Genomic DNA, 24,243 nt, shown 5'->3' on the forward strand with positions numbered 1-24,243 from the left:
TCAAATCACATTTCTGTTTGACTTAAAGTGCATCAAGCAGCAAGTATATACTGTGTACATGATATTAGACATTAAGTTGCAAAAGTAACATAAGCGTGTTTTACACACTTGTGCAAAAAGTGTTGTACTGACAGGCCTAGTAGTGACTTGTGCTTGTCCCTTGTCCCCTCCTCTCTGTGCAGGCGTTGGGCCAGGCCTAGTAGTGACTTGTGCTTGTCCCCTCCTCTCTATGCAGGCGTTGGGCCAGGCCTAGTAGTGACTTGTGCTTGTCCCCTCCTCTCTGTGCAGGCGTTGGGCCAGGCCTAGTAGTGACTTGTCCCTTGTCCCCTCCTCTCTCTGCTGGCGTTGGGCCAGGCCTAGTGGTGACTTGTCCCTTGTCCCCCCTCTCTCTGCTGGCGTTGGGCCAGGCCTAGTGGTGACTTGTCCCTTGTCCCCCCTCTCTCTGCTGGCGTTGGGCCAGGCCTAGTGGTGACTATAGTCCCTTGTCCCCTCCTCTCTCTGCAGGCGTTGGGCCAGGCCTAGTGGTGACTTGTCCTTTGTCCCCTCCTCTCTCTGCTGGCGTTGGGCCAGGCCTAGTGGTGACTTGTCCCTTGTCCCCTCCTCTCTATGCAGGCGTTGGGCCAGGCCTAGTAGTGACTTGTCCCTTGTCCTATCTTCTCTATGCAGGCGTTGGGCCAGGCCTAGTGGTGACTTGTCCCTTGTCCCCTCCTCTCTATGCAGGCGTTGGGCCAGGCCTAGTAGTGACTAGTCCCTTGTCCCCTCCTCTCTCTGCAGGCGTTGGGCCAGGCCTAGTAGTGACTTGTCCCTTGTCCTCTCCTCTCTCTGCAGGCGTTGGGCCAGGCCTAGTGGTGACCACTGACTTGTCCCTTGTCCCCTCCTCTCTGTGCAGGCGTTGGGCCAGGCCTAGTGGTGACTAGTCCCTTGTCCCCTCCTCTCTCTGCAGGCGTTCGGCCAGGCCTACTCCAACCAGCGTAAGGTGGCCGAGGATGGGGAGTGCAACGAGGAGAATCTTCTGCGGGAGTCTGCCTCCAAGGAGGCCTTCTACATGGGCCGCCTGCTGGAGCTGCAGTCCGAGGTGAAGCTCAGTCGATCCGTGGCCTCCAACACGCAGGCGGAGAACGACAGGCTCAACGCTGTCCTGCAGGAGCTACGAGAGGTGAACTCAGCACTTTATGTCTTTTACTCGACTTCTTCGGCCATTTTGTTTTTAGATTTTCTTTCGTTGTGTCGGTTGTGTTGTGTTCAACGGACCAGGAAGAAAGACAGGTAATTAGGGCTGGGCAATATTTCGATTATAGATATCGCTCAGCACTATCTTGATACGAGACTAGATCTGGGATTTTGGGATATGGTAATATTGTAATATGTTATGCTCTCAAAAATGGTCAGAAGTGACGATAACGGTGAGCTTTTAGATCAACTTTCTTTGCTGTTATTATGAAAATGTATATATAAAAAGACCACTGGTGTACACACATCGGTATCTAGTCAGCCAAAAAGAAACAAAACTGCCATGTCACAAGTGTCTCTAAAGCTGTCCTATGCATACGTGAGTTGTCCTGACTCCTGGGTGAACTGTGGTGCAGTATGAGGGTTCGATCCGGGGTCAGACACGTTGGTGGCCACGGCCCCATTGTGGACAAATCCAGTGTTAAGCTGGAGAATAAGAGAAATGCCCTGAGCTCGGCACATGTGTGCAGAAAGAGAGAGAGAGAGCTTGGCTGCTGCTCTCTCATCACCAGCATAGCGTCACATTTGGAGGGAGTTTTTAAATCACAACAAAAGATTACACTAGTAACGTTGACCTACCTGACTTTTGTGAGGTGATAACTACCATTATAGCTGAGTATTTTCAAACATAATATCTGGGTGGGGCATGCATTTACAACTTGCATCGTTCCAACGGGCACCGCTGTAGAGGCTACAATGGGCAAACCGCTCTACTTTATCTAAATGCTAGATTATTTCAGAAATGCTCATTATAGCGGGGAAAAAAACAATCTACAATCTTACATCACGCCACATTCTGATCAAACCTGTTAGATCTGCTATTTTCACTGCACGGTCATCGTATGATGGAGTATAAATGATTATATTATATTATATTATAAACTGAGGCTACAGATAATAGTGACCTTGGAGCCATTCTGTCTTTGGACCCATTCTGTCTTTTTTGAGTGACCAATTTAAGCCTGGCAAAAATATTTCAACAATAGCTGATCGGCTATTTGTTAAACTTTTTTTTGTTTGTAGATTTACTATTTCTGCTTGTATCGGTGAAAGACTGTGAAGTGTAGTGATGTTCACCACCTGTTTATGAGGATCCTTCATTGTCACACATTAATCACATCCTCATTACAGTAGCTGCTTGTCGCATCTCATTTGCATGATGTCATTTGCATATCTGTTGCATATTAAGGAGGATATGTCTCCTTTAACTGTGGAGGACAGATGCTGCAGCCTCACCAGTGTGCGATTTTTCAGACAAACTTCAAGCCAGGAACACAGGATTAGGAAACTTTTTCTTGGGATAAAGTGTACTTTGTTTGAGTGAATTGCAAAGTCACCCTTATGTTAAGTCAAATTATGTATGTATTTATATGTATGTATGTATTACTCCATTTTGTTCTCTCTTCTGATGTCAGTATTTCAAATGGATAGCTTCTTGGCACAATATATTCAGAAAATATATGTATTCAGTTGCTGCAGTAATCTCTTGAACTCTATATATTGTGTTACACAGAAACATCAGATATACAATCTCAGTTTTACTATATTTGCTGTTTTGCCTATAGAGAACAGACTTAGGGCAGAGACTCGCCTAAAATGACATCGTTCTGGTCGCCATATTTTTGTCGCTCACTGTGACGAATCTGACGATTGTTATAAATATGTAAGCATTTGATATCTCTGACATCTGATCTCCGCAAAGTTTAAACCGTTTAATAGAAGGATGAGGCAGGATAAAGCTGATGGTTCTCTCCTATGGCTTCTATACTACCATATACCACTACTATACTGTGGTACTAGTCTGCAACAGCAGCAACAGTGAAGTACAGTGAACAGTCCAACCATAGATTACTTGTCGTCTCTTGTGTGTTCAGCCTCATTGATCCTGTTCAGTTCATCATACACAGCTCAGCCCTAATTCCCTGCCCCCTCATGAATATATAATGAGACAGTCAGACAGTGTACCCGTTGGACCATGCCCTGTCAATCACTGTTGTGATCTTAAAGGGCGACCATCTATAAGACCTCTAGAAGTCTCCATCTAACCTTGGGGTGGTGGGTGAGGATCCGTCGAGCCACAGTTGCGGAGAACATTATGCCAACACAGCGCAGTAATAAATACATTCTAGAGTTTATTACACACAGAGAGAAATATATACAGTAGGACACATCCAGGGAGTGTGTGTGCAGAGTTTGGCTGCGATCAAGCCAACTGTCCCAGAGATTAGTTGTCCACAGACGGACGCATGGACGCACGCACGCACGCGCACATGCGTGCACAGTGCACACACACGGACCGACGGACGGACAGTGCAAAACATACTCTCCCCATGCCTTCGGCCTGGTAGAGGCAATAAATAAATAAAAGATGTAGCTGGATGTTAGACAGTATAGTGCTGACTCCTGGATATTTTTTTTTACTGAGATGAGACATTTTGTTCCATGCAAGATAAGCACTTTGGTTGCAACCTCCTTGTACCTCCCCAGCAATGGTTTGGACATTATAGGAGAATAAGTGAATTGTCGTAAAGAATAATAATCAAAATATTTTTAAATCATTGCGAAAATAGCGGATCTAAAAGCTTACAAGCTTGAGCTTGTATCACTGCTATTTTCACTAAACACTGTCGTGGTATAAAATAGGGCTTAAGTGGCTAGGTGACTTGTGTCTGAACTGTAAACTTCCACATCATGGAGGGAGTCGGGACATCGTCACATCAATGTCATAATCGTGACGCCCTAGTGACGTTTTGTGTCATTGGTTGTTGTGTGTTTGTGTGCTTTCAGAGGTTTTGTGACGTGTTGTTGTTGTTGTTGTTGTTGCTGCTGTGTGTTCATGTTGCTTTCAGAGCAACGAGATGTTGGAGCTCCAGAGGACCAGGATGAGAGAGGAGATCAGGGAGCTGAAGTTCCGGGAGGCCCGCCTGCTGCAGGACTACACTGAGCTGGAGGAGGAGAACATCACCCTGCAGAAGCTGGTGTCCACGCTCAAACAGAACCAGGTCTGTCTTCAACTCCCATAGCGTCTCTTTTTCAGACCAAACGTTTAGTGAAAATAGCCGATCTATAACCTCACAACGTGTCACAACGTGCGTTTTAGATTGGCTGTTTTCGTACAAAAAATATTTGCTGTACAGGGGGAAAAGGAAGGAGACTTAGACTGTACAAATGGAACTTTAATTTTTTATATACTTTATTAACAGTGTGTAAATAGTACATTGCTAAAAATTTGAAGGGAAGCTAAAAGGATAACGCAAAAAGCCCTAGTTTCCATTGTGGTCCTTTGTATTTTAGTCATCGAGACATTTAAATAATGTAATACAATAATATATCATCAACACTAGTAGCAGTTTGCGGGGTGGGGGGGAATTTCTCGTGTTAAGATAAGATTCTACAGTAGGACCGGTTACAAATGCTACATTTAAAGGTGCTCATTTATGGTGGTTTTGATGGAGGATAAGGAGTCACACTTTTTGATGTCTATTGTTGGTGGCATAGCAGTAGAACCAATTTAATCCAATGTTTGTGCCGAATCTGGGTTGAACTAAAAGGAGTGGACCATTACAGGTCTATAACTCTGAGAGTTAAATTAACACACAGGATGGTACAGTGTACAGTAGATTGGGGTGCCAGAGATTAAAATGGGGCTCCGTGGCGTAATACATATCAAACTGGGCAACCTTGAAATAAATAAAAAGATTGAGAATTTCTGCTCTATGCGAACACAATTGGTGTTCGGAAGAGGGAAGGTGATATTTGTCACAGTGCATACACTCCTACGCCTGTCGCCATTATGTAATTATGCCGACAGGCCTAAACATGACACACACACACACACACACACACACACACACACATTGCTTCTGGCAGGGCTACCATGACACACATTCTCATTGCTTCTTGCAGGGCTATGATGACACACATTCTCATTGTATCAGGCAGGGCTACCATGACACACACATTCTCATTGCGTCAGGCAGGGCTACCATGACACACACATTCTCCTTGCGTCAGGCAGGGCTATGATGACACATTCTCATCGTATCAGGCAGGGTAAATACTAAATAGACATACAATTGGGCTTGCAGGGGAGAATAAATAAACATACACACAAAGCCACACGTCGGAGCTGTTAGCAGCGCTCAGAAAACACCAACGTCCTAATACTCTTAGTATTGCTGTACAGCTACACAGCCCTCGCACAGTTATTCCTGGACACATTCACAGTGGCTGTGAGTCACACCTATTGTATAACGGCTGACATCACATTTTGTCACCGCTCCCATAGTGGACACATTCACTGGAAATTGAAGGAAACGGTGCTAGGAAAGGACATACATTATTTACTGGTCCCTGGGGGAGGGGGCATTACTTTTACTGCTTCATACAGCAGCAGATGGCTGCTCAACATGTACTGTAATCACGAGATTATATCTGTGTTTTAATTTTTATATTTGGGTCGAAGGACAAATTGGACAATCTCACTATAATAATATTGTATTTTATTTAGCAATTAGTTTTTATTGTTTGTATACCGGAGGCCAGTGTGCCAAAGGCAAATTTCCATTTTACGTTAATACATATAAATTGAAGGGATAATAAAGTTGTCTTTATCTCCTCTCCTCTCCTCTCCTCTCCTCTCCTCTCCTCTCCTCTCCTCTCCTCTCCTCTCCTCTCCTCTCCTCTCCTCTCCTCTCCTCTCCTCTCCTCTCCTCTCCTCTCCTCTCCTCTCCATCAGGTGGAGTATGAAGGGTTGAAACACGAGATCAAGGTCCTGGAGGAGGAGACGGTTCTCCTCAACAGTCAGCTGGAGGACGCCCTGCGTCTGAAGGACATCTCCGAGGGCCAGCTGGAGGAGGCTCTGGACGCGCTGAAGAACGAGCGTGAGCAGAAGAACAACCTGCGCAAGGAGCTGGCGCACCACCTCAGCCTGAGCGACAGCGTCTTCGGCGCTGGAGCGCACCTGGCGCTCACCGTCACCGGCGTGGAGAGCCTCAAGTTCCCAGACGACCAAGGTTTAAATTTATTTTGTAATCATTGACACACTGATTAAAACGCACTCACTGTACGGTAAACATCTTTCGTGAGAAAGTCTCAAGTAATGAGGCGGTTGTGCAGATGAGAAACCCTGGAAGGGCTTATATGAGGACCTCACCTTTTCTTTACATTACATTACATTACGTAATTACGTAATTTTATTTTATTTTAACACAAACATTTCTCTTTTTATTTAATACAAAACAAACAAACTGTGGCATGTAAATGCATGTTTGGTTTAGTTTGGTTAGTTGCCCACGTCAGTGTCAGTTTATTTGTTTTCGGCTTGTATCATTTTGCTTTTTTAATTTTATATATATATTTTTGATGTTGTTTTCAGTTTCAAAGTGGGTTTGCTAGTTTAGTTTAGGTTTTATTTGAGTTACTATTAGTGTAGTGTAGTGTACTGTTAAGGTGTGTTCCCACCGCAAGGTAAAATATTTGTTCGAGTGGCCCGTTTACATATGAGTCAATGCAAAGACACGACTTTCCGTGTTTCATGGAGCAGCGTGAATGAAGACAACGGGGCAACGTGAACTAAGTATTTGTCGCCTCCTTCACTCCAGACGGAAAGTCCCAACTGAGAAGCGACGTTTGCCTCAAAGTGAAGCAATTCTAGCGACTACAAATATATTTTATCTTGCTGTGGGAATGCACCTTCAGTTTTTATCAGTGGTGAGAGTTAACTAACTATAATAACCCCGCCTCCAACATAGGAACCAATGGCGCCGTCGCCAACGGCAACAACGAGGACTGCAACCGCTGCAAGGGCCACCTCCACGGAGGCGCCGGATTGGCCAGGACCGGCAGCAAGGGGGAGGGGCTTCACCCCGTGTCAGACCTGTTCAGCGAGCTCAACCTGTCCGAGGTGAAGAAGGTCAAACAGCAGCTCCTACAGGTGGGTAGGTGACACTGCAACGTTCCGAACACATGCAGTGGTGGAAGATGTACTCTGTTGTTGACACGATGCATAAGCAAAGGACAATCAATGGGGAGCGTTAAGGGGTTCAGTATTGAGAAATAAACCCCGACGTCAGGGGTAAAGAAATTAATACATTGACCCAAATGTAACAAGACGAGATGATTGATTTAATTCATTCATTACGTTATTTTTGTGAATTTATGCCTGGTGTGTCCACAGTCCAGTGCAATGCAGTATTGCAGTTTGCTCGGAAAACAACAGGAAGCGGTGATCAAATAGAATCAATTTTCCGTTCCTGTATTGTCTATTTCTCGCTTTCAATGTTTTTAAAAACATTATTTGAGTGTACTGTTTAGCCGTACATTACATTGTTTGTTTACATGGCTGTGATGTTGGACCCTGTACAAATCAAGCAACGCAGATTGATATGACCACCTGTGGTCCGGGGACCACCAGTGGTCCTTGAGGGGGTTCCAGGTGGTCCCCAGCTAAATGATGGAAGAGTTGGTAATGGTAACCTAATTGTTATTTTGATCGTTTGCCATGAAATTGTGGACAAAATCTTATCCAACGACAACAAAATATTCTTTGGTCTGAGAGGCTAAATCTCATCAAATGTGGTTCCGTGGCTCAAATGCACAATGAATAATGGTCCTTGAGATTAAAAGGGTTGACAACTACTGCTCTAGAGTCTTTGATATTAGTCTGTTATTGAGTTCAGCGGTCATTATTCAAAAAGAACACACCAATGAATTCTGTGATTGACCAGTCATTAATTAAGGGGGAGGCGTCATTAGGCGTCCTGTAGCACTGAGTGAGTTTTAAGAGACAATCCATACTGGTTAAAACCAGTGATATACACACTGAGTATCATTAGAGAGTGCACTAGTGTTCTGTGCTCTGCACTACATGCACATGTGCTGCACGTGCACGTAGTGCATGCAATTATTAAATGAGTCCTGGCTGGTGAAAACAGGCCTGTCTGTCTGCAGTGCTGTGCAGGCAGGAAATAACAAGGTGATGACATACAGTATGATTTAGTGGGTGACAAGAAATTGGGATGAAATGTTACCGCATTTTTATGCGCAATGCACAGGTGTGCCATCTGTGGTTGGGTCTTTAATGAATGGAAAATGTTTGCGTGCGTGCGTGCGCGCGTACCATAGGGGAGCCCTGTCAATGTGATACGCATCCAATAATGCTTGAGGGAGAGACTCATAGTTGGTGAGCCTACTACTGTAAATGTACATGTATTTTCCTTTTTCTATGTCTTAACAGTGAGGCATGCAGCAGTGCAAATCAAACCACTCATGTTGTTACAGTAGTACAATACACAGTCCGCAAGGAAGTAACTATAATGTGGTTTGTGTCTCCGGAACCTATTAGTTGCTGCGGTTTTCTCTGTAAACACAATCACACACTAATCACATTAACAGTCCCATTGCTGTGGCAAAGATCTCCACATCAGCAACACCACGCTTCTAATCGCTGCTTAAACGGTGTGACTGCTCCAGCACAGGCAAGAAGGTTTAAACCACAATCTAGAATTGTTTTAAACAAATGATAGACTATTAGGGTTAAAGTTGCATGCAGTCTGATTTGCAGTGGTGGAAAAATAACTCAAATGTTTTACTTAAGTAAAAGTATCAATACTGCAATGTAGATGTATTCTGTTACAAGAAGAAGTGTTGTATGCAAAATGTAAAAGTATCTGTACTAAAATTACTAAAAGTAAAAGTACTCATATTTCAAGTTCAAAATGTGTAAATATCTTTTGAAAATGCGACGCATTGTGAACTTGTAGATCGGCTATTTTCAAATGGTCGAAATCTATAGGGTTAACGTGGTTTGTATTTTCTGTAATCAAAATCTAAATCTACAAAGTAACTAGTAGCTAAAGATTTACTAATCCACTACCATAAATTGAAAACTTTAGTTATAATATTTGCCTCTGAGTGGAGTAGAAGTAAAAGTAAATACAAATACCTCGAAATTGTACGTAAGTACAGTACTTATAAGTAAATGTACTTAGTTACTTTCCACCATGCACTAATTGGAACGTTCTTTAACCCATCTTAAATCTAACTGACCCATTACAGCCAGTACAAGTTAAACCTTAAAGCTTATATTTAAGGGCTGAGCTACATTAAGTCAGCCGACTACAGAATGTACGTCTCCTTCCTGTGGTTGTTGTTTGTTGTATGGGACACTCACCCTCAGCCTTTACATAGACACCTTGGCAGAATACTGCCTAAATGTTTTAAATCCATGCATTGAATGTGAACGCACTGAAGTGGTCTTCCTTTGTTGTCGTGTGTCGAGGGGCAGTTTGGAAAGTTTACAGTCTATCTTCGCAGTCAGAGTAAATACAACATAAACAGACAATCATTGAATACTGTCTAGCTCTGTGTGAGTTTGGATCTACTCTACAGTATCTCTCTAACCCTGGTGATTATCTGTCATCTCCATCCTCGTCCTCCTCCCCTCCGTAATATCAATATGAAACCTGTCCTCTGACTCCTCTCTCCTTCTCATTGTTCCTGTTCTTTATCTGTCTATCATCTGCATCATATCTCTCTCTCTCTCTCTCTCTCTCTCTCTCTCTCTCTCTCTCTCTCTCTCTCTCTCTCTCGGACTGCTCCAGTTATGAATTGCCCTCTGCGTGCTTGACGTACAGTACCTACTAGTGCATACCGTACATATAGATTAATATAGATTCAGGGTTTCTACGATGCATGCATAATTGTGTCCATCCACTTGGCCCGGTTCCAGAAGTGAATGGATCCAGTGTCATCTCAGCAGCTCTGCATGGGGACATTGCAGACAGGCAGCATGACTGATCACAAAACTATTCAACAGCACTTCACTTCACAACTATACAGCACACAGTAACAACAAGCTGTGGACAGTATTCACTTCATACCACACCCGGAAAAACACACACCCTTATATGACAGATGTGATCGGTCGGGCGGTTCTTCAAATATGCAGGACTGGTGGTGACACACACACACACACACACACACACACACACACACACACACAAACACAAACACAAACACAAACTCAAAATCTTAAACTAATAATAACGTAATGGAATAACAAGTACGTACAACGTTTGCCTCTCAGATGTAGAAAACATGCACAGACAGAAATACTCAACTCAAAGTTGCACCACCCCTGTCCGTCCTGCAGGTGGAGCGAGAGAAGGCGGCGCTCCTGATGACGCTGCAGGAGTCCCAGACGCAGCTGCAGCACACGCAGGGCGCGCTGAGCGATCAGCACGACCGCTTCCACCGCCTGACGCAGCGCGTGCACGCCATGAGGCGCGCGCACGGCGCCAGCGACAAGGAGCTGCTGGGCGACCCGCGTGAGTGCGAGAAGCCCGACGGCGGCTCGCCGTCCCCGCCGCCGGCCAACGGGGGGCGCCACGACGACTACGACCCCGAGATCCACGGCTTCGAGATCCTGGAGTGCAAGTACCGGGTGGCGGTGACGGAGGTGATCGACCTGAAGGCGGAGCTCAAGGCCCTGAAGGAGATGTTCAACCAGGCGGTGGAGGGCCAGGGAGACGAGCACAGCAACAACCACGCCACCGAGGACAGAGTCCACATCCTGGACGAGCAGGTCAGTGAGCACACCCATATAACATAGAAAGGCCTGCTTCGGCTCGGGCGTATGTACTCTAGTGAGGGCAAGCTTCCACATTCGTGCTTCACTAGTCTCGCATAGTCAGACAACTGCAAAAGTCTGGCTTTGCGAGCGTCACAGAGCAGACGCTCAGGTCTGACAAGTCCCGGAAAAGACAAAAACAAACAAAAAACAAACTTCACTTGCCCGAACGTTTTATTTACTTGCCACGGGCAGTCAGGCAACCGTTAGTGTCAACCCCTGGACCCCTTTTGGGGTTTTTACTTTTCAAGATGGGAACCCATTTTTGGGTTGTTGTTGAATAGTTTTACGTACAGTATATAGCAACATAATGTTTTTGTAATTTTTTAATAAATATTTGACGTTTTTTCAGAAAACAGAAACAGAAAAAAATTGTTTTTTAGAATCAGCTCACACAGGTTTAAGTGGTTAAGACTCTCATGTCCATCATGTCCGCCTTCAGGTGATCCGCTTGGAGCGCAGCTGCCACGAGGCCCGGGAGAGGGTGGCGTGTCTGGAGGCGGAGCTGCGCGGCGCCACCGGCCTGGCGACGGAGAGCCAGGGCATGCTGAACGTGGCGCAGGACGAGCTGGTGACCTTCAGCGAGGAGCTGGCGCAGCTCTACCACCACGTGTGTCTGTGCAACAACGAGACGCCCAACCGCGTCATGCTGGACTACTACCGCCAGAGCAGGTGGGTCATACTGGACTAACTACCGCCAGAGCAGGTGGGTCATGTTGGACTAACTACCGCCAGAGCAGGTGGGTCATGTTGGACTAACTACCGCCAGAGCAGGTGGGTCATGTTGGACTAACTACCGCCAGAGCAGGTGGGTCATGATGGACTAACTACCGCCAGAGCAGGTGGGTCATGCTGGACTAACTACCTCTAGAGCAGGTGGGTCATGATGGACTAACTACCGCCAGAGCAGGTGGGTCATGATGGACTAACTACCGCCAGAGCAGGTGGGTCATGATGGACTAACTACCGCCAGAGCAGGTGGGTCATACTGGACTAACTACCGCCAGAGCAGGTGGGTCATGATGGACTAACTACCGCCAGAGCAGGTGGGTCATGCTGGACTAACTACCTCTAGAGCAGGTGGGTCATGATGGACTAACTACCGCCAGAGCAGGTGGGTCATGATGGACTAACTACCGCCAGAGCAGGTGGGTCATGATGGACTAACTACCGCCAGAGCAGGTGGGTCATGATGGACTAACTATCGCCAGAGCAGGTGGGTCATACTGGACTAACTACCTCTAGAGCAGGTGGGTCATGATGGACTAACTACCTCTAGAGCAGGTGGGTCATGATGGACTAACTACCGCCAGAGCAGGTGGGTCATGATGGACTAACTACCGCCAGAGCAGGTGGGTCATACTGGACTAACTACCTCTAGAGCAGGTGGGTCATGATGGACTAACTACCGCCAGAGCAGGTGGGTCATGTTGGACTAACTACCGCCAGAGCAGGTGGGTCATACTGGACTAACTACCTCTAGAGCAGGTGGGTCATGATGGCCTAACTACCGCCAGAGCAGGTGGGTCATGCTGGACTAACTACCGCCAGAGCAGGTGGGTCATGATGGACTAACTACCGCCAGAGCAGGAGGAGTGGTGACATTCTCTCTCGTTAGCCATTGTTCTATCCATTACCTAATCCATTAATCAGATAATCAAGGAGCGTGTTTTTTGTAAAAAAAAAACAAACAAACAAACAAACAAAAATCTGAGAATCTGAATACTTATTTTCTATGAATTACTCCTGAGCCAATTATCCAATACTTGACTAATTGAAGTTAATAGGAGACCAGTATTTTTCTTTAAAACATTCTCTTTGAACCTGGATCATCAGTTTATTGCGACTGCAGATCGCATTTACTATGAAAAGGTGCATTTCCCGTCAGTTAGTTGGTTAGTCCGTCACCCCAAGCATGACCAGACCAGGTCGCTGCTCGCCTTCTCGTCTTGCTGGTATTATGTACTGTATATACAGGTAGTTTTGCATTGGCCTCGACTCCTAACACAGCAGTGTCAGCATATTGAAATATTGGCTCAGAAATGCGACAAAAATGAGGAATGTGTCAAAATATTCCTTTAACAACTTACTGTTATTTTATACTGCGTCACTCAACAACTGTATTGTGAAATAAATTGAGAAAATAGCAGATCTACAAACTCACAATGGGTCACATCGCATTGCGATGCATTGTGAGATTTTAGATCAGTTATTTTCCCTATATATACAGTATATTTTTTATCAATATAATCAATGCTCAAACTTAGATTATTGTATCGATTATTGTATTACATTATTGATTATCAATTTATTTTATTGTTTTGGTTCCATAAACCGTTGCACAGTTGCCAGACTGCACCAATGCAACTCCTTGCAACTGCCATTGGGATAATAGTTGGAAGTAGTTGCATGTTGCCAGGAATAGCGTGTGTGGACGGGCCTTATGATGTTGGCTAACATTATCATTATCAATTATCATTCTGCTAATGAACACAGGACGACCCGCAGTGGGAGCCTGAAGGGCTCTGATGACCACAGAGCCCTGCTGTCCCCTCGCCTGGCGCGGCGTCTAGCGGCCGTCTCCTCCACCTGCTGCTCAGAATCCACCCGCAGCCCCTCAGACTCGCCCTCCAAACAAGGTTTTTACCTTTTTTGTTTTATTACACTTAATAGCTTTAAAGCAGGTTTCCTACTTTCGTTTTTTTATTTTGTGCAAATGCTTAGGCATAGTTTAGTTTTTATTCTGTTTTATCATATGAGGTGTTTCTGACAAAAATGTCAGAAGTAATTACATTACATTAACAAAGCAGTCTCAACAATAAGGACCAGCCCCTTCCGGTCAGCCCTTCACAATAATAGTTCCCCCATCGCCTCACAGTGCACCACATTTCACACTGCTCATAGTTAACAGGAAATAATATTAACTTAACAAACACAGTCTTAAAAAAAATATTTCCCCACAAAAAGCGTGTGACCTTTTTTCAATGTCATTGTCCCTTCAAGTGTCCATTGTCCCTTATTAAAACTCTTTGTCTGCCACCTGGTGTCGGCAGAAGGTAGTTAAACCCAGCTAGGGCATATTCCCTATATTTGGGTAGTTTCATTTCTGCTTTACTGGCATGGAGACCGCCTTTGTAAGGATTAGCAGTAGCTCACGTTGTTACCTTTTGCCGAAACCGTTTCATATTCGTTGTAAAACTTTAGTTAGTTGCTGCGAGAGTGAGGTCTAGCCAACACCAACTCGGTATTCCTGGATCGCTGCCCTCTTGTACCAGTTTTTGTACTTGCCCTTAGCTTTACCTGCACGGTGTACGCCGCAAAATCTTAGCTGTGTACTTTGTGTATTTCACAATTTGTCCTGTTTTCTGACTGCCACCTGTTCTCTGCTCTGTACCACCATATGTCAGTTGTGTGTCCTGTTTCATTTTGCACCCCATCAGCCATTTGTGTTGGCTCCATTTGTCTCAGTCCCTGTTGCACCTCAGGTATGTTGTCTTCTATGACATCTATGTTTATGTCATGTCATCTGAATCGGCTTTTGCAACACATCGATCCATATTTTCTGTGTTCACTTTCCTTAATCTGAGCTGATGCACTCATTCACTCACTCATGCACTCCAATGCATGCTCCTCCATGTCTAACAAAAATCACTGCACCGTCCAGACCAATGTCAACTCCTTTTTCCACTCTGGACAATCCACTTGCTTATAATTTACTCAATCTCAACTGACTTTCAACATTTTCATCAGTGTGGCGTATTCGCTTTCGGCAGGGCTCTCTGTATTCTTTCTGAACACTCTGCTTCTGTAAAAGCCGTTCTTGCTGCATGCAAATCAGTGATGTGTCTTCTGTCTTGCCACCCATATGACTTTTTGTTGTTCCCTCTAAAGCTGGGGGTTTATCAGTTAGGGCAGAGGGCAGACTAGGACTCTGTCCAAACACCAGCTGATGAGGACTGTATCCATGGACACTTTGCATGGTGTGCTTTGCCATAGAGCCCAGTCCATTGCAATGCTACAGTCACAACCGCTGCTTGCCTTTACATTCTTTATGATCTCTCTCTCTCTTTTTGGTTGTGACGCTCCATGAGCTGTAGGCAGCTGTTATTTTGTTTTGACTCTCTCTCAGCTCATCATTATTTATTTTAATTTACTTTTTTCTTTTCTTATTTGACATAGTATTTTCTCAACAATTATTGACATATATTTAGCTCATCATTATTAAATTCTCCTCCATCATCCGAAAGTAGGGGAGCCATGAACACTTCTCCAGTCATAAACAAAGTGTTTCACAATTTCAGAAGTCTTCTTTATAGTCAGAATGCTGCCTGCACTAAAGCGTGTGAACTGATCAATAATGTGGAGATACCAGAAACATGGTTCAAGTTCATGCAAGTCTACAGCTACGGCCTCGTTGTACTGAGATGCCAGTGGTAGGCCAACAGCAGCCTTTCGCTTAGGGCACATTTCACATTCACTTACAATATTTTGCAGACAACACATTCAGAATCATTGTTGCCTGAACTATTTAGAAGCTTCTGTAATATGTGTGCAGAGCCATGGCCAACTTGTTTATGGAGCTTCAATAACATTTTCTTTTTAGTAGCTGAGCTAATTTTTTCTGACATTATGAGAATTTCATCCTCACACTGACTTTCATCCTCATATTGACTTTCCGTTTTCTTCTTCAGGAATGCTATCTGTAGCTGCGAAGACCTGGTCTTCCTTTTTTAATGTTCTCACTTTTGTTGTCTATTATGTTCACACAATTGTACACAGCTTGTAAAGGTCTTGCAGGTTTGTTGCCCTGTCATTTTCCATGTCCAGTACTGTCCTTGCTCTTTTAATTGAGGCTTGGCTTAAAAGCAGTGGAACCTCAGCTGGAACAACCTCAGTTTCAATGTGACACCTGGTCTGTCCAATTTTTGCAGGAATTTTCAAACTTTTAGCGGAATAGACCAAATTTTGCACACACACTCCCTGGATGCCAACGATGAACCTCTGCCCCAAAATTTCCAGAACGACCTGTTACCAGGACGGCCGACTTTTGAAAAACACTCCTCCAGATTACTACTACTCCTTCCGTCCAAAAATCCCACAAATCCTTACACACTATCTCTATAGTCATGTGTTCAAGACGGATCTGTCCGATATTTCATACTCCATCCTAATTGGCTAACATTGTCTTTCAAAGTTTGCAGGATTGGCCCGTTTTGAACAAAAAGCCTCAAATCATGAACGCAGTGTGCAATTTACGTGAAATCTTTCACGGACTTCCCTACTAGGCTGAGGAATATATCACACCCTTTTCACATTGGCCTGTTATAGCGCCACCAACACGTGGATTTTTGAAAAACACATTTTTGGAACAAAATGCCTCAAATCATCCAATTGCCATCCAAGGCGTAAGAAGAAATGGCACACTTTTCACATTGCCCTATTATAGCGCCACCAGGAGGCTGACCTGGTGACATGACCTGACCTGCCCTGGTGGAGACATGTGCCCCGAGGGGCACTTTATCTAGTTATTTCTCAAATCATTCAACTCGTTCTGACTCTGTTTAGTGTAGCCATCTAGCCACCCCTTTCCACACACAGTCGGTGTGCATGCAGTCTATTATTGCTGAACCAAAACACTCTGTCATAAAGATTTCTGCTGCTGTGTGATATTTGCGCTCCACTGTACAGAGTGATGCTGCACTCCTCTACTGCATCTATATTACTTTCAGTTTCCTCAGTATGACATGTTCACTTTTATGTGGTCTTTGGCCCAATTAAAAGTTGATTGACAGACAGCACTCTTTGATCTACGACTCAGAATCAACTTTATAATCTCATGTTATCACAGTTTTACAAGTGAAAAAGTGGGTGAAATTCGTTTTTGTGCATAGTTCCCATCGTGTCATTTTTTCCAAAAACTACAAGAAAGGGAAGAAGATGGGGGGTGAGGGGGTAAGGAGATCAAGGCAGGAAAAAATTTACATTTGAGCGCTTTTACCACAACAAGTACAAGTAAAGGGTTTCAGATAATTTAGAAGCTTGTTTCAGAAACAGCACAGCTGTTGGGTTTCTCCTTGTACCTGTCCAAAGGATTTGTGCCACACTCTGCCGTCTTCTGTTGATCCTTTTGAGGCCAAGACTTGCCCTTCTGTTGTCTCTGCTCCGCCGTTACGAACACGGTGTCTTGGTTGATTCCCAGGCTGGAAGCTGATGTTTTTCCTCCAAATATCCTCTGCAATGCTGACTTCATGGATGCAAACGTTATATCTGTACATGCCGTGAGAGCTAACAGGAGATCTTTCATGTCCAACTTCCAAGCATTCAGTATCAGATAATTAGAATAGTTTGAAAGCCAACACTGCATCGGTAAGCATCTTGTACTTTCGCATACGAGAATAACGCTGCTCAAAATCAATGATATAGTTCACCACGGACACACTGCTTTCTCTTGATATCCGATTGAAGCTCGAGTAAGCTTCATAGAGTTGATCTTTTTCGTCTTTAAGAACATTTCTCTTGCACTGTGCGATAGCACCAAAAAAGTGACTCTGCCAAATTTTTATCTCATTCCAACTGTTACATGGCTTCCCTTCATCGAAGCCTGGTGGGACTCTATAGTTACCAACCATCCTCTGCTACCAATGTTACTCAGAATAAGGCAGCTTTTGTAGGTTCATAACATAAGTCTATTCTGCCGTTCAACCTGCACTTTAACAAAGCTGCATCAACTCATGACCAGCCACCTTCCGGTCAGCCCTTCACAATGATAGTCCCACCATTGCCTCACAGTGCACCACATTTTACACTGGTCATAGTTAACAGGAAATAGTATTAACTTAACATAGTTAACCATAGTGACCTTGCCTCCACAGACCCACAGCCCAGCGATACGGCGGTGCCATCGGCTGCAGGGGACATGGGCTCTACGACCTGCCACGGCAGCCCCACGCGGATCTCCATGGGCTCCCCCGTCATCACCATCTCCCCCTGCTCGGCGTCCACGGTGCCCTCCGAGGTGGGCGTAGACCTGCGCAGGGAGCCCATGAACATCTACAACCTCAACGTCATCATCAGAGACCAGGTCAGCTGTGGTGGAAGGAGCAGTCATAGATTATTTTTATTTGCTCAATGTACAGTCAGGCATTTTGGTCCAAAGGGATTTCCGAAGAATGACCTTGTGGTCTTGTTTCCATTCGGGTCCCATGCACTCACACACATATATTCATGAACAAGAATCTAAATCAGTAAGTAGTCTCGTTTTAAGGGAAGGGGGCAAGGCATTCCACACCTGAATAGCAGTGCTGCGGAAGGTGAATTTACCCATATTTGTTTTGTAAGTGGGTGGCAGTACTCTAATTATGCTAGAGGGCATTCTTCGCCAATCTATGAATGTTGCTATGACTTTCAGAGAACACCTGGAAATCAAGTGATCAAAAACGATCCAGCCTGTCCATTCCAAAGCTAAATGATTTATAAATCCCTGATTCTGTGATATATTTTCCCAGATTTGTTTTGTTTTTCTTTTCTTTCGGCGGAAAGAAGAGAGACTCGTCTTTCCAATGTGACATCCTTTGTTTACATCCGCCTTGAAAATTAAATCTGGCAGTTAAGAGGAAAGGAAACTGAAAACTATACTTCATATGGTATAGAAATTGTAAACAATGTTGTTTTTTGGAAACAAAAACCGCTGCAGGTTAAGCACCTCCAGAGGGCAGTGGATCGCTCGCTGCAGCTGTCCAGGCAGAGGGCTGCGGCCAGGGAGCTGGCGCCCATGCTGGACAAGGACAAGGAGTCCTGCATGGAGGAGATCCTCAAGCTCAAGTCCCTGCTCAGCACCAAGAGGGAGCAGATCGCCACCCTCAGGCTGGTGCTCAAGGCCAACAAACAGGTAGAAGGACAATTTGAATCAATTCTGTGTTTGTCACGTCACAAGTTTACAGGTGTACAGAAAGTGTGGTGGAATTATGTTTTTGTGTGTAAGCTTCGTCATGTGTATTTCATTTAGAAGATTACGTCATGTGGCGGCCAGGTGTATTTTATTTTTGTAGTTTGTTTAGTGCACTGATGACATAAATCTTTTGCCAGCCAAGTCTATGGACGTTTGTTTAGGCCCTAAATGACGCCGTAAGCCAACATGTGGCCAATCCTTTTGAGGGGCGCCAGCCCCTCCTATGTCCAGCTTTGAGGGTTTGTGTAAACACAAACATTGTCCTAACACGAACATTGAATGCCATTGATAATGAATGGCTAGTTTTGAGTGTTTGTGCAAACACGCGAACATTGAATACCATTGACAATGAATGGCCAGTGTTGAGTGCTTGTGTAAACACAAACATTGCGTAAACACAGACAAACAGACAAAAGTGAGAACGCAAATTGTGATTGGCCGGAATGAGATGATGTATGATGATACATGATGAGTGCCCCTCACTTCACACAGGTGTGATTTTTTAATACAATAACATGTCTCATGTCTCATGGAGGACGATGAGGATGATGACACATGAAAATGATACACCACTAAAACACAAGAAAGAAATTGTCTCTTAGACAGTATGCCAGTGGAAATGATCGGGACAATGACAAGTTTGAGCAATGGTACGATGGCAATGATCTCTTGACTTTAAGCCAAGAAAATACCAGCCAGGTAAATAGAGAAGAACTTTACATTACAAGGTGATATAGATGATGATGCCACACCACTAAAAGAAGACAAGCAAATTGACTATTTAGAAGACAGCCACAGTAGGTGCCCCTCACTTCACACAAGTGTGATTGTTTTTTAAAGAGCTGGAGGATAGAGATACAGTATATTAACTCTATTGCTATTTAATCCACATGATGCTACAGTAAATCGTTTCTGTCGGGTGGAACCTCATATGTCCAAAACTGTTACTTTTTATGATTCAAAGCAAACGTTTGAGCTTTCAGATCTGTTACGAGTTTTGATGCTGATCAAACACAAGAAAGTTAAAATAGGGCAGATATGAGGTTTATGCCCCGACGGCGACGAAATGCTCAGTCCAGTTGTTGTTGTCCCAGACAGCGGAGGTGGCTCTGGCCAACCTGAAGAGCAAATATGAGAACGAGAAGTGCATGGTGACGGAGACCATGATGAAGCTGAGGAACGAGCTCAAGGCCCTCAAAGAGGACGCCGCCACCTTCTCCTCACTCCGTGCCATGTTCGCCACCAGGTGAGAGAGCATTCTGGGGGAACCGTGAACCTGCCTTAGTGGCGGCTGTGGATGGGTGGGTAGAGAGGCCGGTCTAGAAATCGAAAGGTTGCCAGTTTGACCCCGGGCTTGCTCCGTATAGGCTTTAAGTGTTGAAGTGTACCCTCTCCACAAGCAAGGCACTTAACCCCTAATAGCTCCCTAGCCTGTGCACTCATCAGAGCATTTGAGCTTTTGAGCATTTGAGCCCCAGAAAATACTCCCTATTAAAGACAAAGCATTACCTTTGTACAACAAGACAGGAGATTTTGAGAACAGACATATTTCTCACCCTTCCTGCCATCTCTCTCTCTCTCCCTCTTTCTTTCTCCCCCCAGGTGTGACGAGTACGTCATCCAGCTGGACGATATGCAGCGTCAGCTGGCGGCGGCGGAGGACGAGAAGAAGACGCTGAACTCTCTGCTCCGCATGGCCATCCAGCAGAAACTGGCGCTGACGCAGCGCCTGGAGGACCTGGAGTTCGACCACGAGCAGACGTACCGTGGCCGCAGCGCAAAGGTGCCCCGCATCCGCAGCAGCCCGCCCAAAGTAAGTGGCAGAACCGTCCTCACGGCGCCCACGAGCCCGACCGGGCACGACGGGCCCTCGGGGGCAATGGGCGCCGCCCGGCCGTTCAACACCTCCCTCCTGACGCTCAGTAACCCTCCCTCCATAGAGCTAGCGTCGCCGTACAACCCCCAACACCACAGCTCCACCTCGTCCCTGCCCTCCATGGGCCACTCCTCCCAGTGGCCCGTGGGCGCCAACGCGCTCATCCTAGACTCCCAGTCGCTGAGCTCAGAGTTCCGGCGGCTCATTGGCTCCAGACACGACTCGGGTCAGTTCTCTCCGACGCCGTACTCTAGCTCGGCCCCCGCGTCGCCTTTCCGCCGGGGAAGGTGATGAATTCATCGTAAAAGACGCGACGAGGCGGTGCCTGACAGCTCAGCCGAGTTAGTGCACCACAGACCCCCCCCCCCCCCCCATACACACACACATGCACCTTGTGAGTCGCGAGGACCTGAGTTAGAGTCCGACTCTAGTCCCGCCTCGTATGTCTCCCCTCTCTCTGACCTCTGTCTCTCTCTTATCTAGTAAACGCACAAGACACAAGGCTCTTCATACTTCTCACTGTCTCCCCTCACGGTACATGAAGCGTTTCAGCGGGAGTGGGTCACAGAGTGGAGGGGAAAACTGGTTTCCTTTTATCTTGCCATGTTGGCTTCAGGAAGTATTTAGAAGAATGGAGGAGCCCTTTACAGCTTTGCTCCAACCTCAAAACAACACGACAATTCTGTCAACTCTGCGTTTCAAAGTGTTCCAACTGAAGAACTCATGTTTAAAAACGTAAGATGGATCAAGGTTGGACCCTATGAAAATCCTCTTTAACCACTTAAACCCTACATACTTCATTGACCGGATCTCTTCACCAAAAATAGCTCATCTCGTCGCTTTGTGAGTTTGTGACACACTAAGCTTGTAGATCCGCTATTTTGGCAGAATAGGGGTGATTGGGTTCATGTGGTTAAAGTTTGGTAGACACTCACACTTATTTTATGTTGGCTATTAAATGAGTCATTTGACTTCCTCCTGTAACTGTAACTGTTAATGATTGACTATGCAATATATCTATGTGGTCAGTAAGCAAGCAAAGGAAATACATGGCTGTAGAGTGCACTTTAGGATTAACTATCCCACAGCGCCTCACAGTGGTATAAATACACATTGCATTTTAACCATAAATCTATGATTTGTTGAATGACTGCTGGCTGGTACAATTGATGTATTTGCAACTGAAAACTGTTAATAAATATTTCAGCTGTGTCAGCTGGCACAGTCGTTCAATTGGTCATTTAGGTTTTCATCATTAATCTCTTCATATACAAATGAATGTATGCCGTTATATTTTCATTTTCGTCATACAAGTAGGTTATCTGATATGTAAAGTTTAATAGTGCACGATTTAGTATCACTCAGTGATGCAATGTTTAGGAGCAAAAAGCATTTGACAGGTGGAGCAGCTAAAGTGTGTCTCTATCAGTGTTAGTCCTAAGGGTTCATTTAATTCTGTGAGGCCTAAGGGTCCATTTGGTTCCATTTGTACACTCTCAGAATCTGAGTTAAATAAACAGAATTAAATGAACGCTGAGGATTTGACTGTGTAAGTACATGGAAACCAGTAAGACTCTCTCTCTCTGTGCCTCTCTCACTCTGGGTGCGTCTCAATCTTTGTGTTTTCCTTCTTCTCTTGTCTCCTTTTCTTCGTCTACAGATGTCATAGTAAAAACAATAATGTATAACAAACATGCTGTAAAGGGAAGGAGAAAAGGACAGAAGGAACCTACAAAAAACTAGGGTCACCACAATGAATCACAGATTTATCTGTACAACAGTGCCTTTATTCACCACCAGATGGCAGTATCTACCAAAATATATGCATGCTAGGTTTATACTCCTGCCAGTGCAAAGTACTGGCATTATTGGAGTTGTGGGGGGGACAAAGGAGGACAAATTTCCCTAAGGAAATATTAAAAGTATAACATAACTTATCTGATAACAACTCCTGACAGTTTCCTGTCAAATGCTTTCTACTACCCCTTACTCTAGCCAATCATATAGCTGCTCATAACTGAAACAGAAATATGAAAATAAACAAACAAATACAAAAAGAATTACATGATAATGTCAAATGTGTACTTATTGAAGGTGCAGTAAGTTATGTTTTTCTTGTTCAAAATAAAATAAGTGTTAAATACCGGTAGCTCTATTATTCTGATAGTAATCATTGCTTTACAGCAGGTGTTCCAAATATCTATCAACAGGGGCCATACTTTGAAAATATGAAAATACCTTGAGGCCGACTGTATCTCCTGTCACACTGTACCTTTGGACCATAAAGTCACATACAAGTGCATCACATTACAACAGTTTAATTTAACTGCACTGGAATATAAAATGTATTTTGTTGGTAGTGTAGCCAAATGTAAGCCACTCATCTACAATTCAGCCTTCCCCCCCCCCCACATGCATGCACACAGTATTGCTATTGTATTTACAGTCCAATAATTCGTTTTTTGTTCATATTGGAGGCGTAGCCCCCTGTTGTTCAGTAAGAGGGGCCTCCCCGTCTTCCCAGCTTTAGTAAACAGAAAATAAATGTTCAGGTCGGGATACCAATTTCATCCAATCAGGAGAGAGAGCTCATACAAGTGAAATCGGAAAGTGATGACGTAAAGAAATGAGCAGCAGACATAATTTAAACTGGAAGACTATCTATAAAATCAGAGCTGATAAATTGGTACTCTCTCCTGTTTGGATAAAATTGGCAATATACCTGAAAATGTATTTTCTGTTAATTAAAAGAGATGGGGAGACGGGGAGAACCCTGTTAGTGAACAAACACTATATACGCGATAGCAACGATTACTACTATTATACTCTACACTAATATCGAGCTTTAACCTTTTACCCTTTTCTTTTAACCAAACAGTTTAACTTACAGCCCCTTTTAAAGTCAACAGTGGTGTTACTGTAGATGCAGAATGTATCCCTTTCTGTGCTTCTTTCTCCTTTTTATTGCAGCACAAACAAATACAGTATTCTGTGTGTAACTGTGTCCATGTCTCTGTGTCTCCTCATGTTTCCCGTGTTTGTTTGTATGACAACACACGCAACAACTGTCCTCCCCGCACAGAGGGTGGGTCTTGTCAGAAGAGACATAATACTCACACATGTGCATGCTCATTGGAGGACCATTCATACCCTCTTGACTTTATTATTCTTATTCTCTTCGTCTGTTTCTTTTAGGCTCACTTGTTCTCCTTTTGTCACATTCTTACAGAGGACACATTCATTCGTGTGCATTATACAACTACCGGTATAATGTTCTTCTCTGTCTTTTGGAATGCATGGAGACTTCACATTCCTTCCACATGCTAAAGCTTAAGCTAGTCTCCATCGCGTGAAGGTATCACGTAGCCTGCCCAAAAGATCTACAAGCTAACAGCGTGTTGCAGTCCTTAGCTTGTAGATGTTATTATTGTTTTGGTCGGTTGTACTACGATGTTTAAATTCAATGCAGTATTCACCTTTTTAGTTAGTCAAATATAAAAAATATCAAATTAAACAGACAAGGCCTGAAGGCCTGTCAACATCACACATTTTACATTG

The 24,243-nt window shown here is 44.5% G+C and overlaps 1 protein-coding gene across 1 annotated transcript in view; it reads left to right on the plus strand.

The window, feature by feature from the left end:
- bicd1a (bicaudal D homolog 1a) overlaps positions 1-24,243 on the plus strand; it is a gene marked incomplete at its 5' end in the record, with an annotated part of 56,617 nt that overhangs the window by 26,673 nt on the left and 5,701 nt on the right. The window contains 11 exons of the mRNA XM_080761246.1: positions 944-1,156; positions 4,080-4,232; positions 5,969-6,245; positions 6,984-7,165; positions 10,385-10,816; positions 11,304-11,533; positions 13,358-13,500; positions 17,773-17,942; positions 18,555-18,749; positions 19,904-20,055; positions 20,412-20,622. Coding sequence (XP_080617372.1) covers positions 944-1,156; positions 4,080-4,232; positions 5,969-6,245; positions 6,984-7,165; positions 10,385-10,816; positions 11,304-11,533; positions 13,358-13,500; positions 17,773-17,942; positions 18,555-18,749; positions 19,904-20,055; positions 20,412-20,622 — 2,358 coding nt within the window. The remainder of the gene's footprint in view (positions 1-943; positions 1,157-4,079; positions 4,233-5,968; positions 6,246-6,983; positions 7,166-10,384; positions 10,817-11,303; positions 11,534-13,357; positions 13,501-17,772; positions 17,943-18,554; positions 18,750-19,903; positions 20,056-20,411; positions 20,623-24,243) is intronic.

This window comes from Protomyctophum bolini (genome assembly GCF_963924005.1).
Source record: "Protomyctophum bolini genome assembly, chromosome: 4".
Lineage (NCBI taxonomy): Eukaryota > Metazoa > Chordata > Actinopteri > Myctophiformes > Myctophidae > Protomyctophum > Protomyctophum bolini.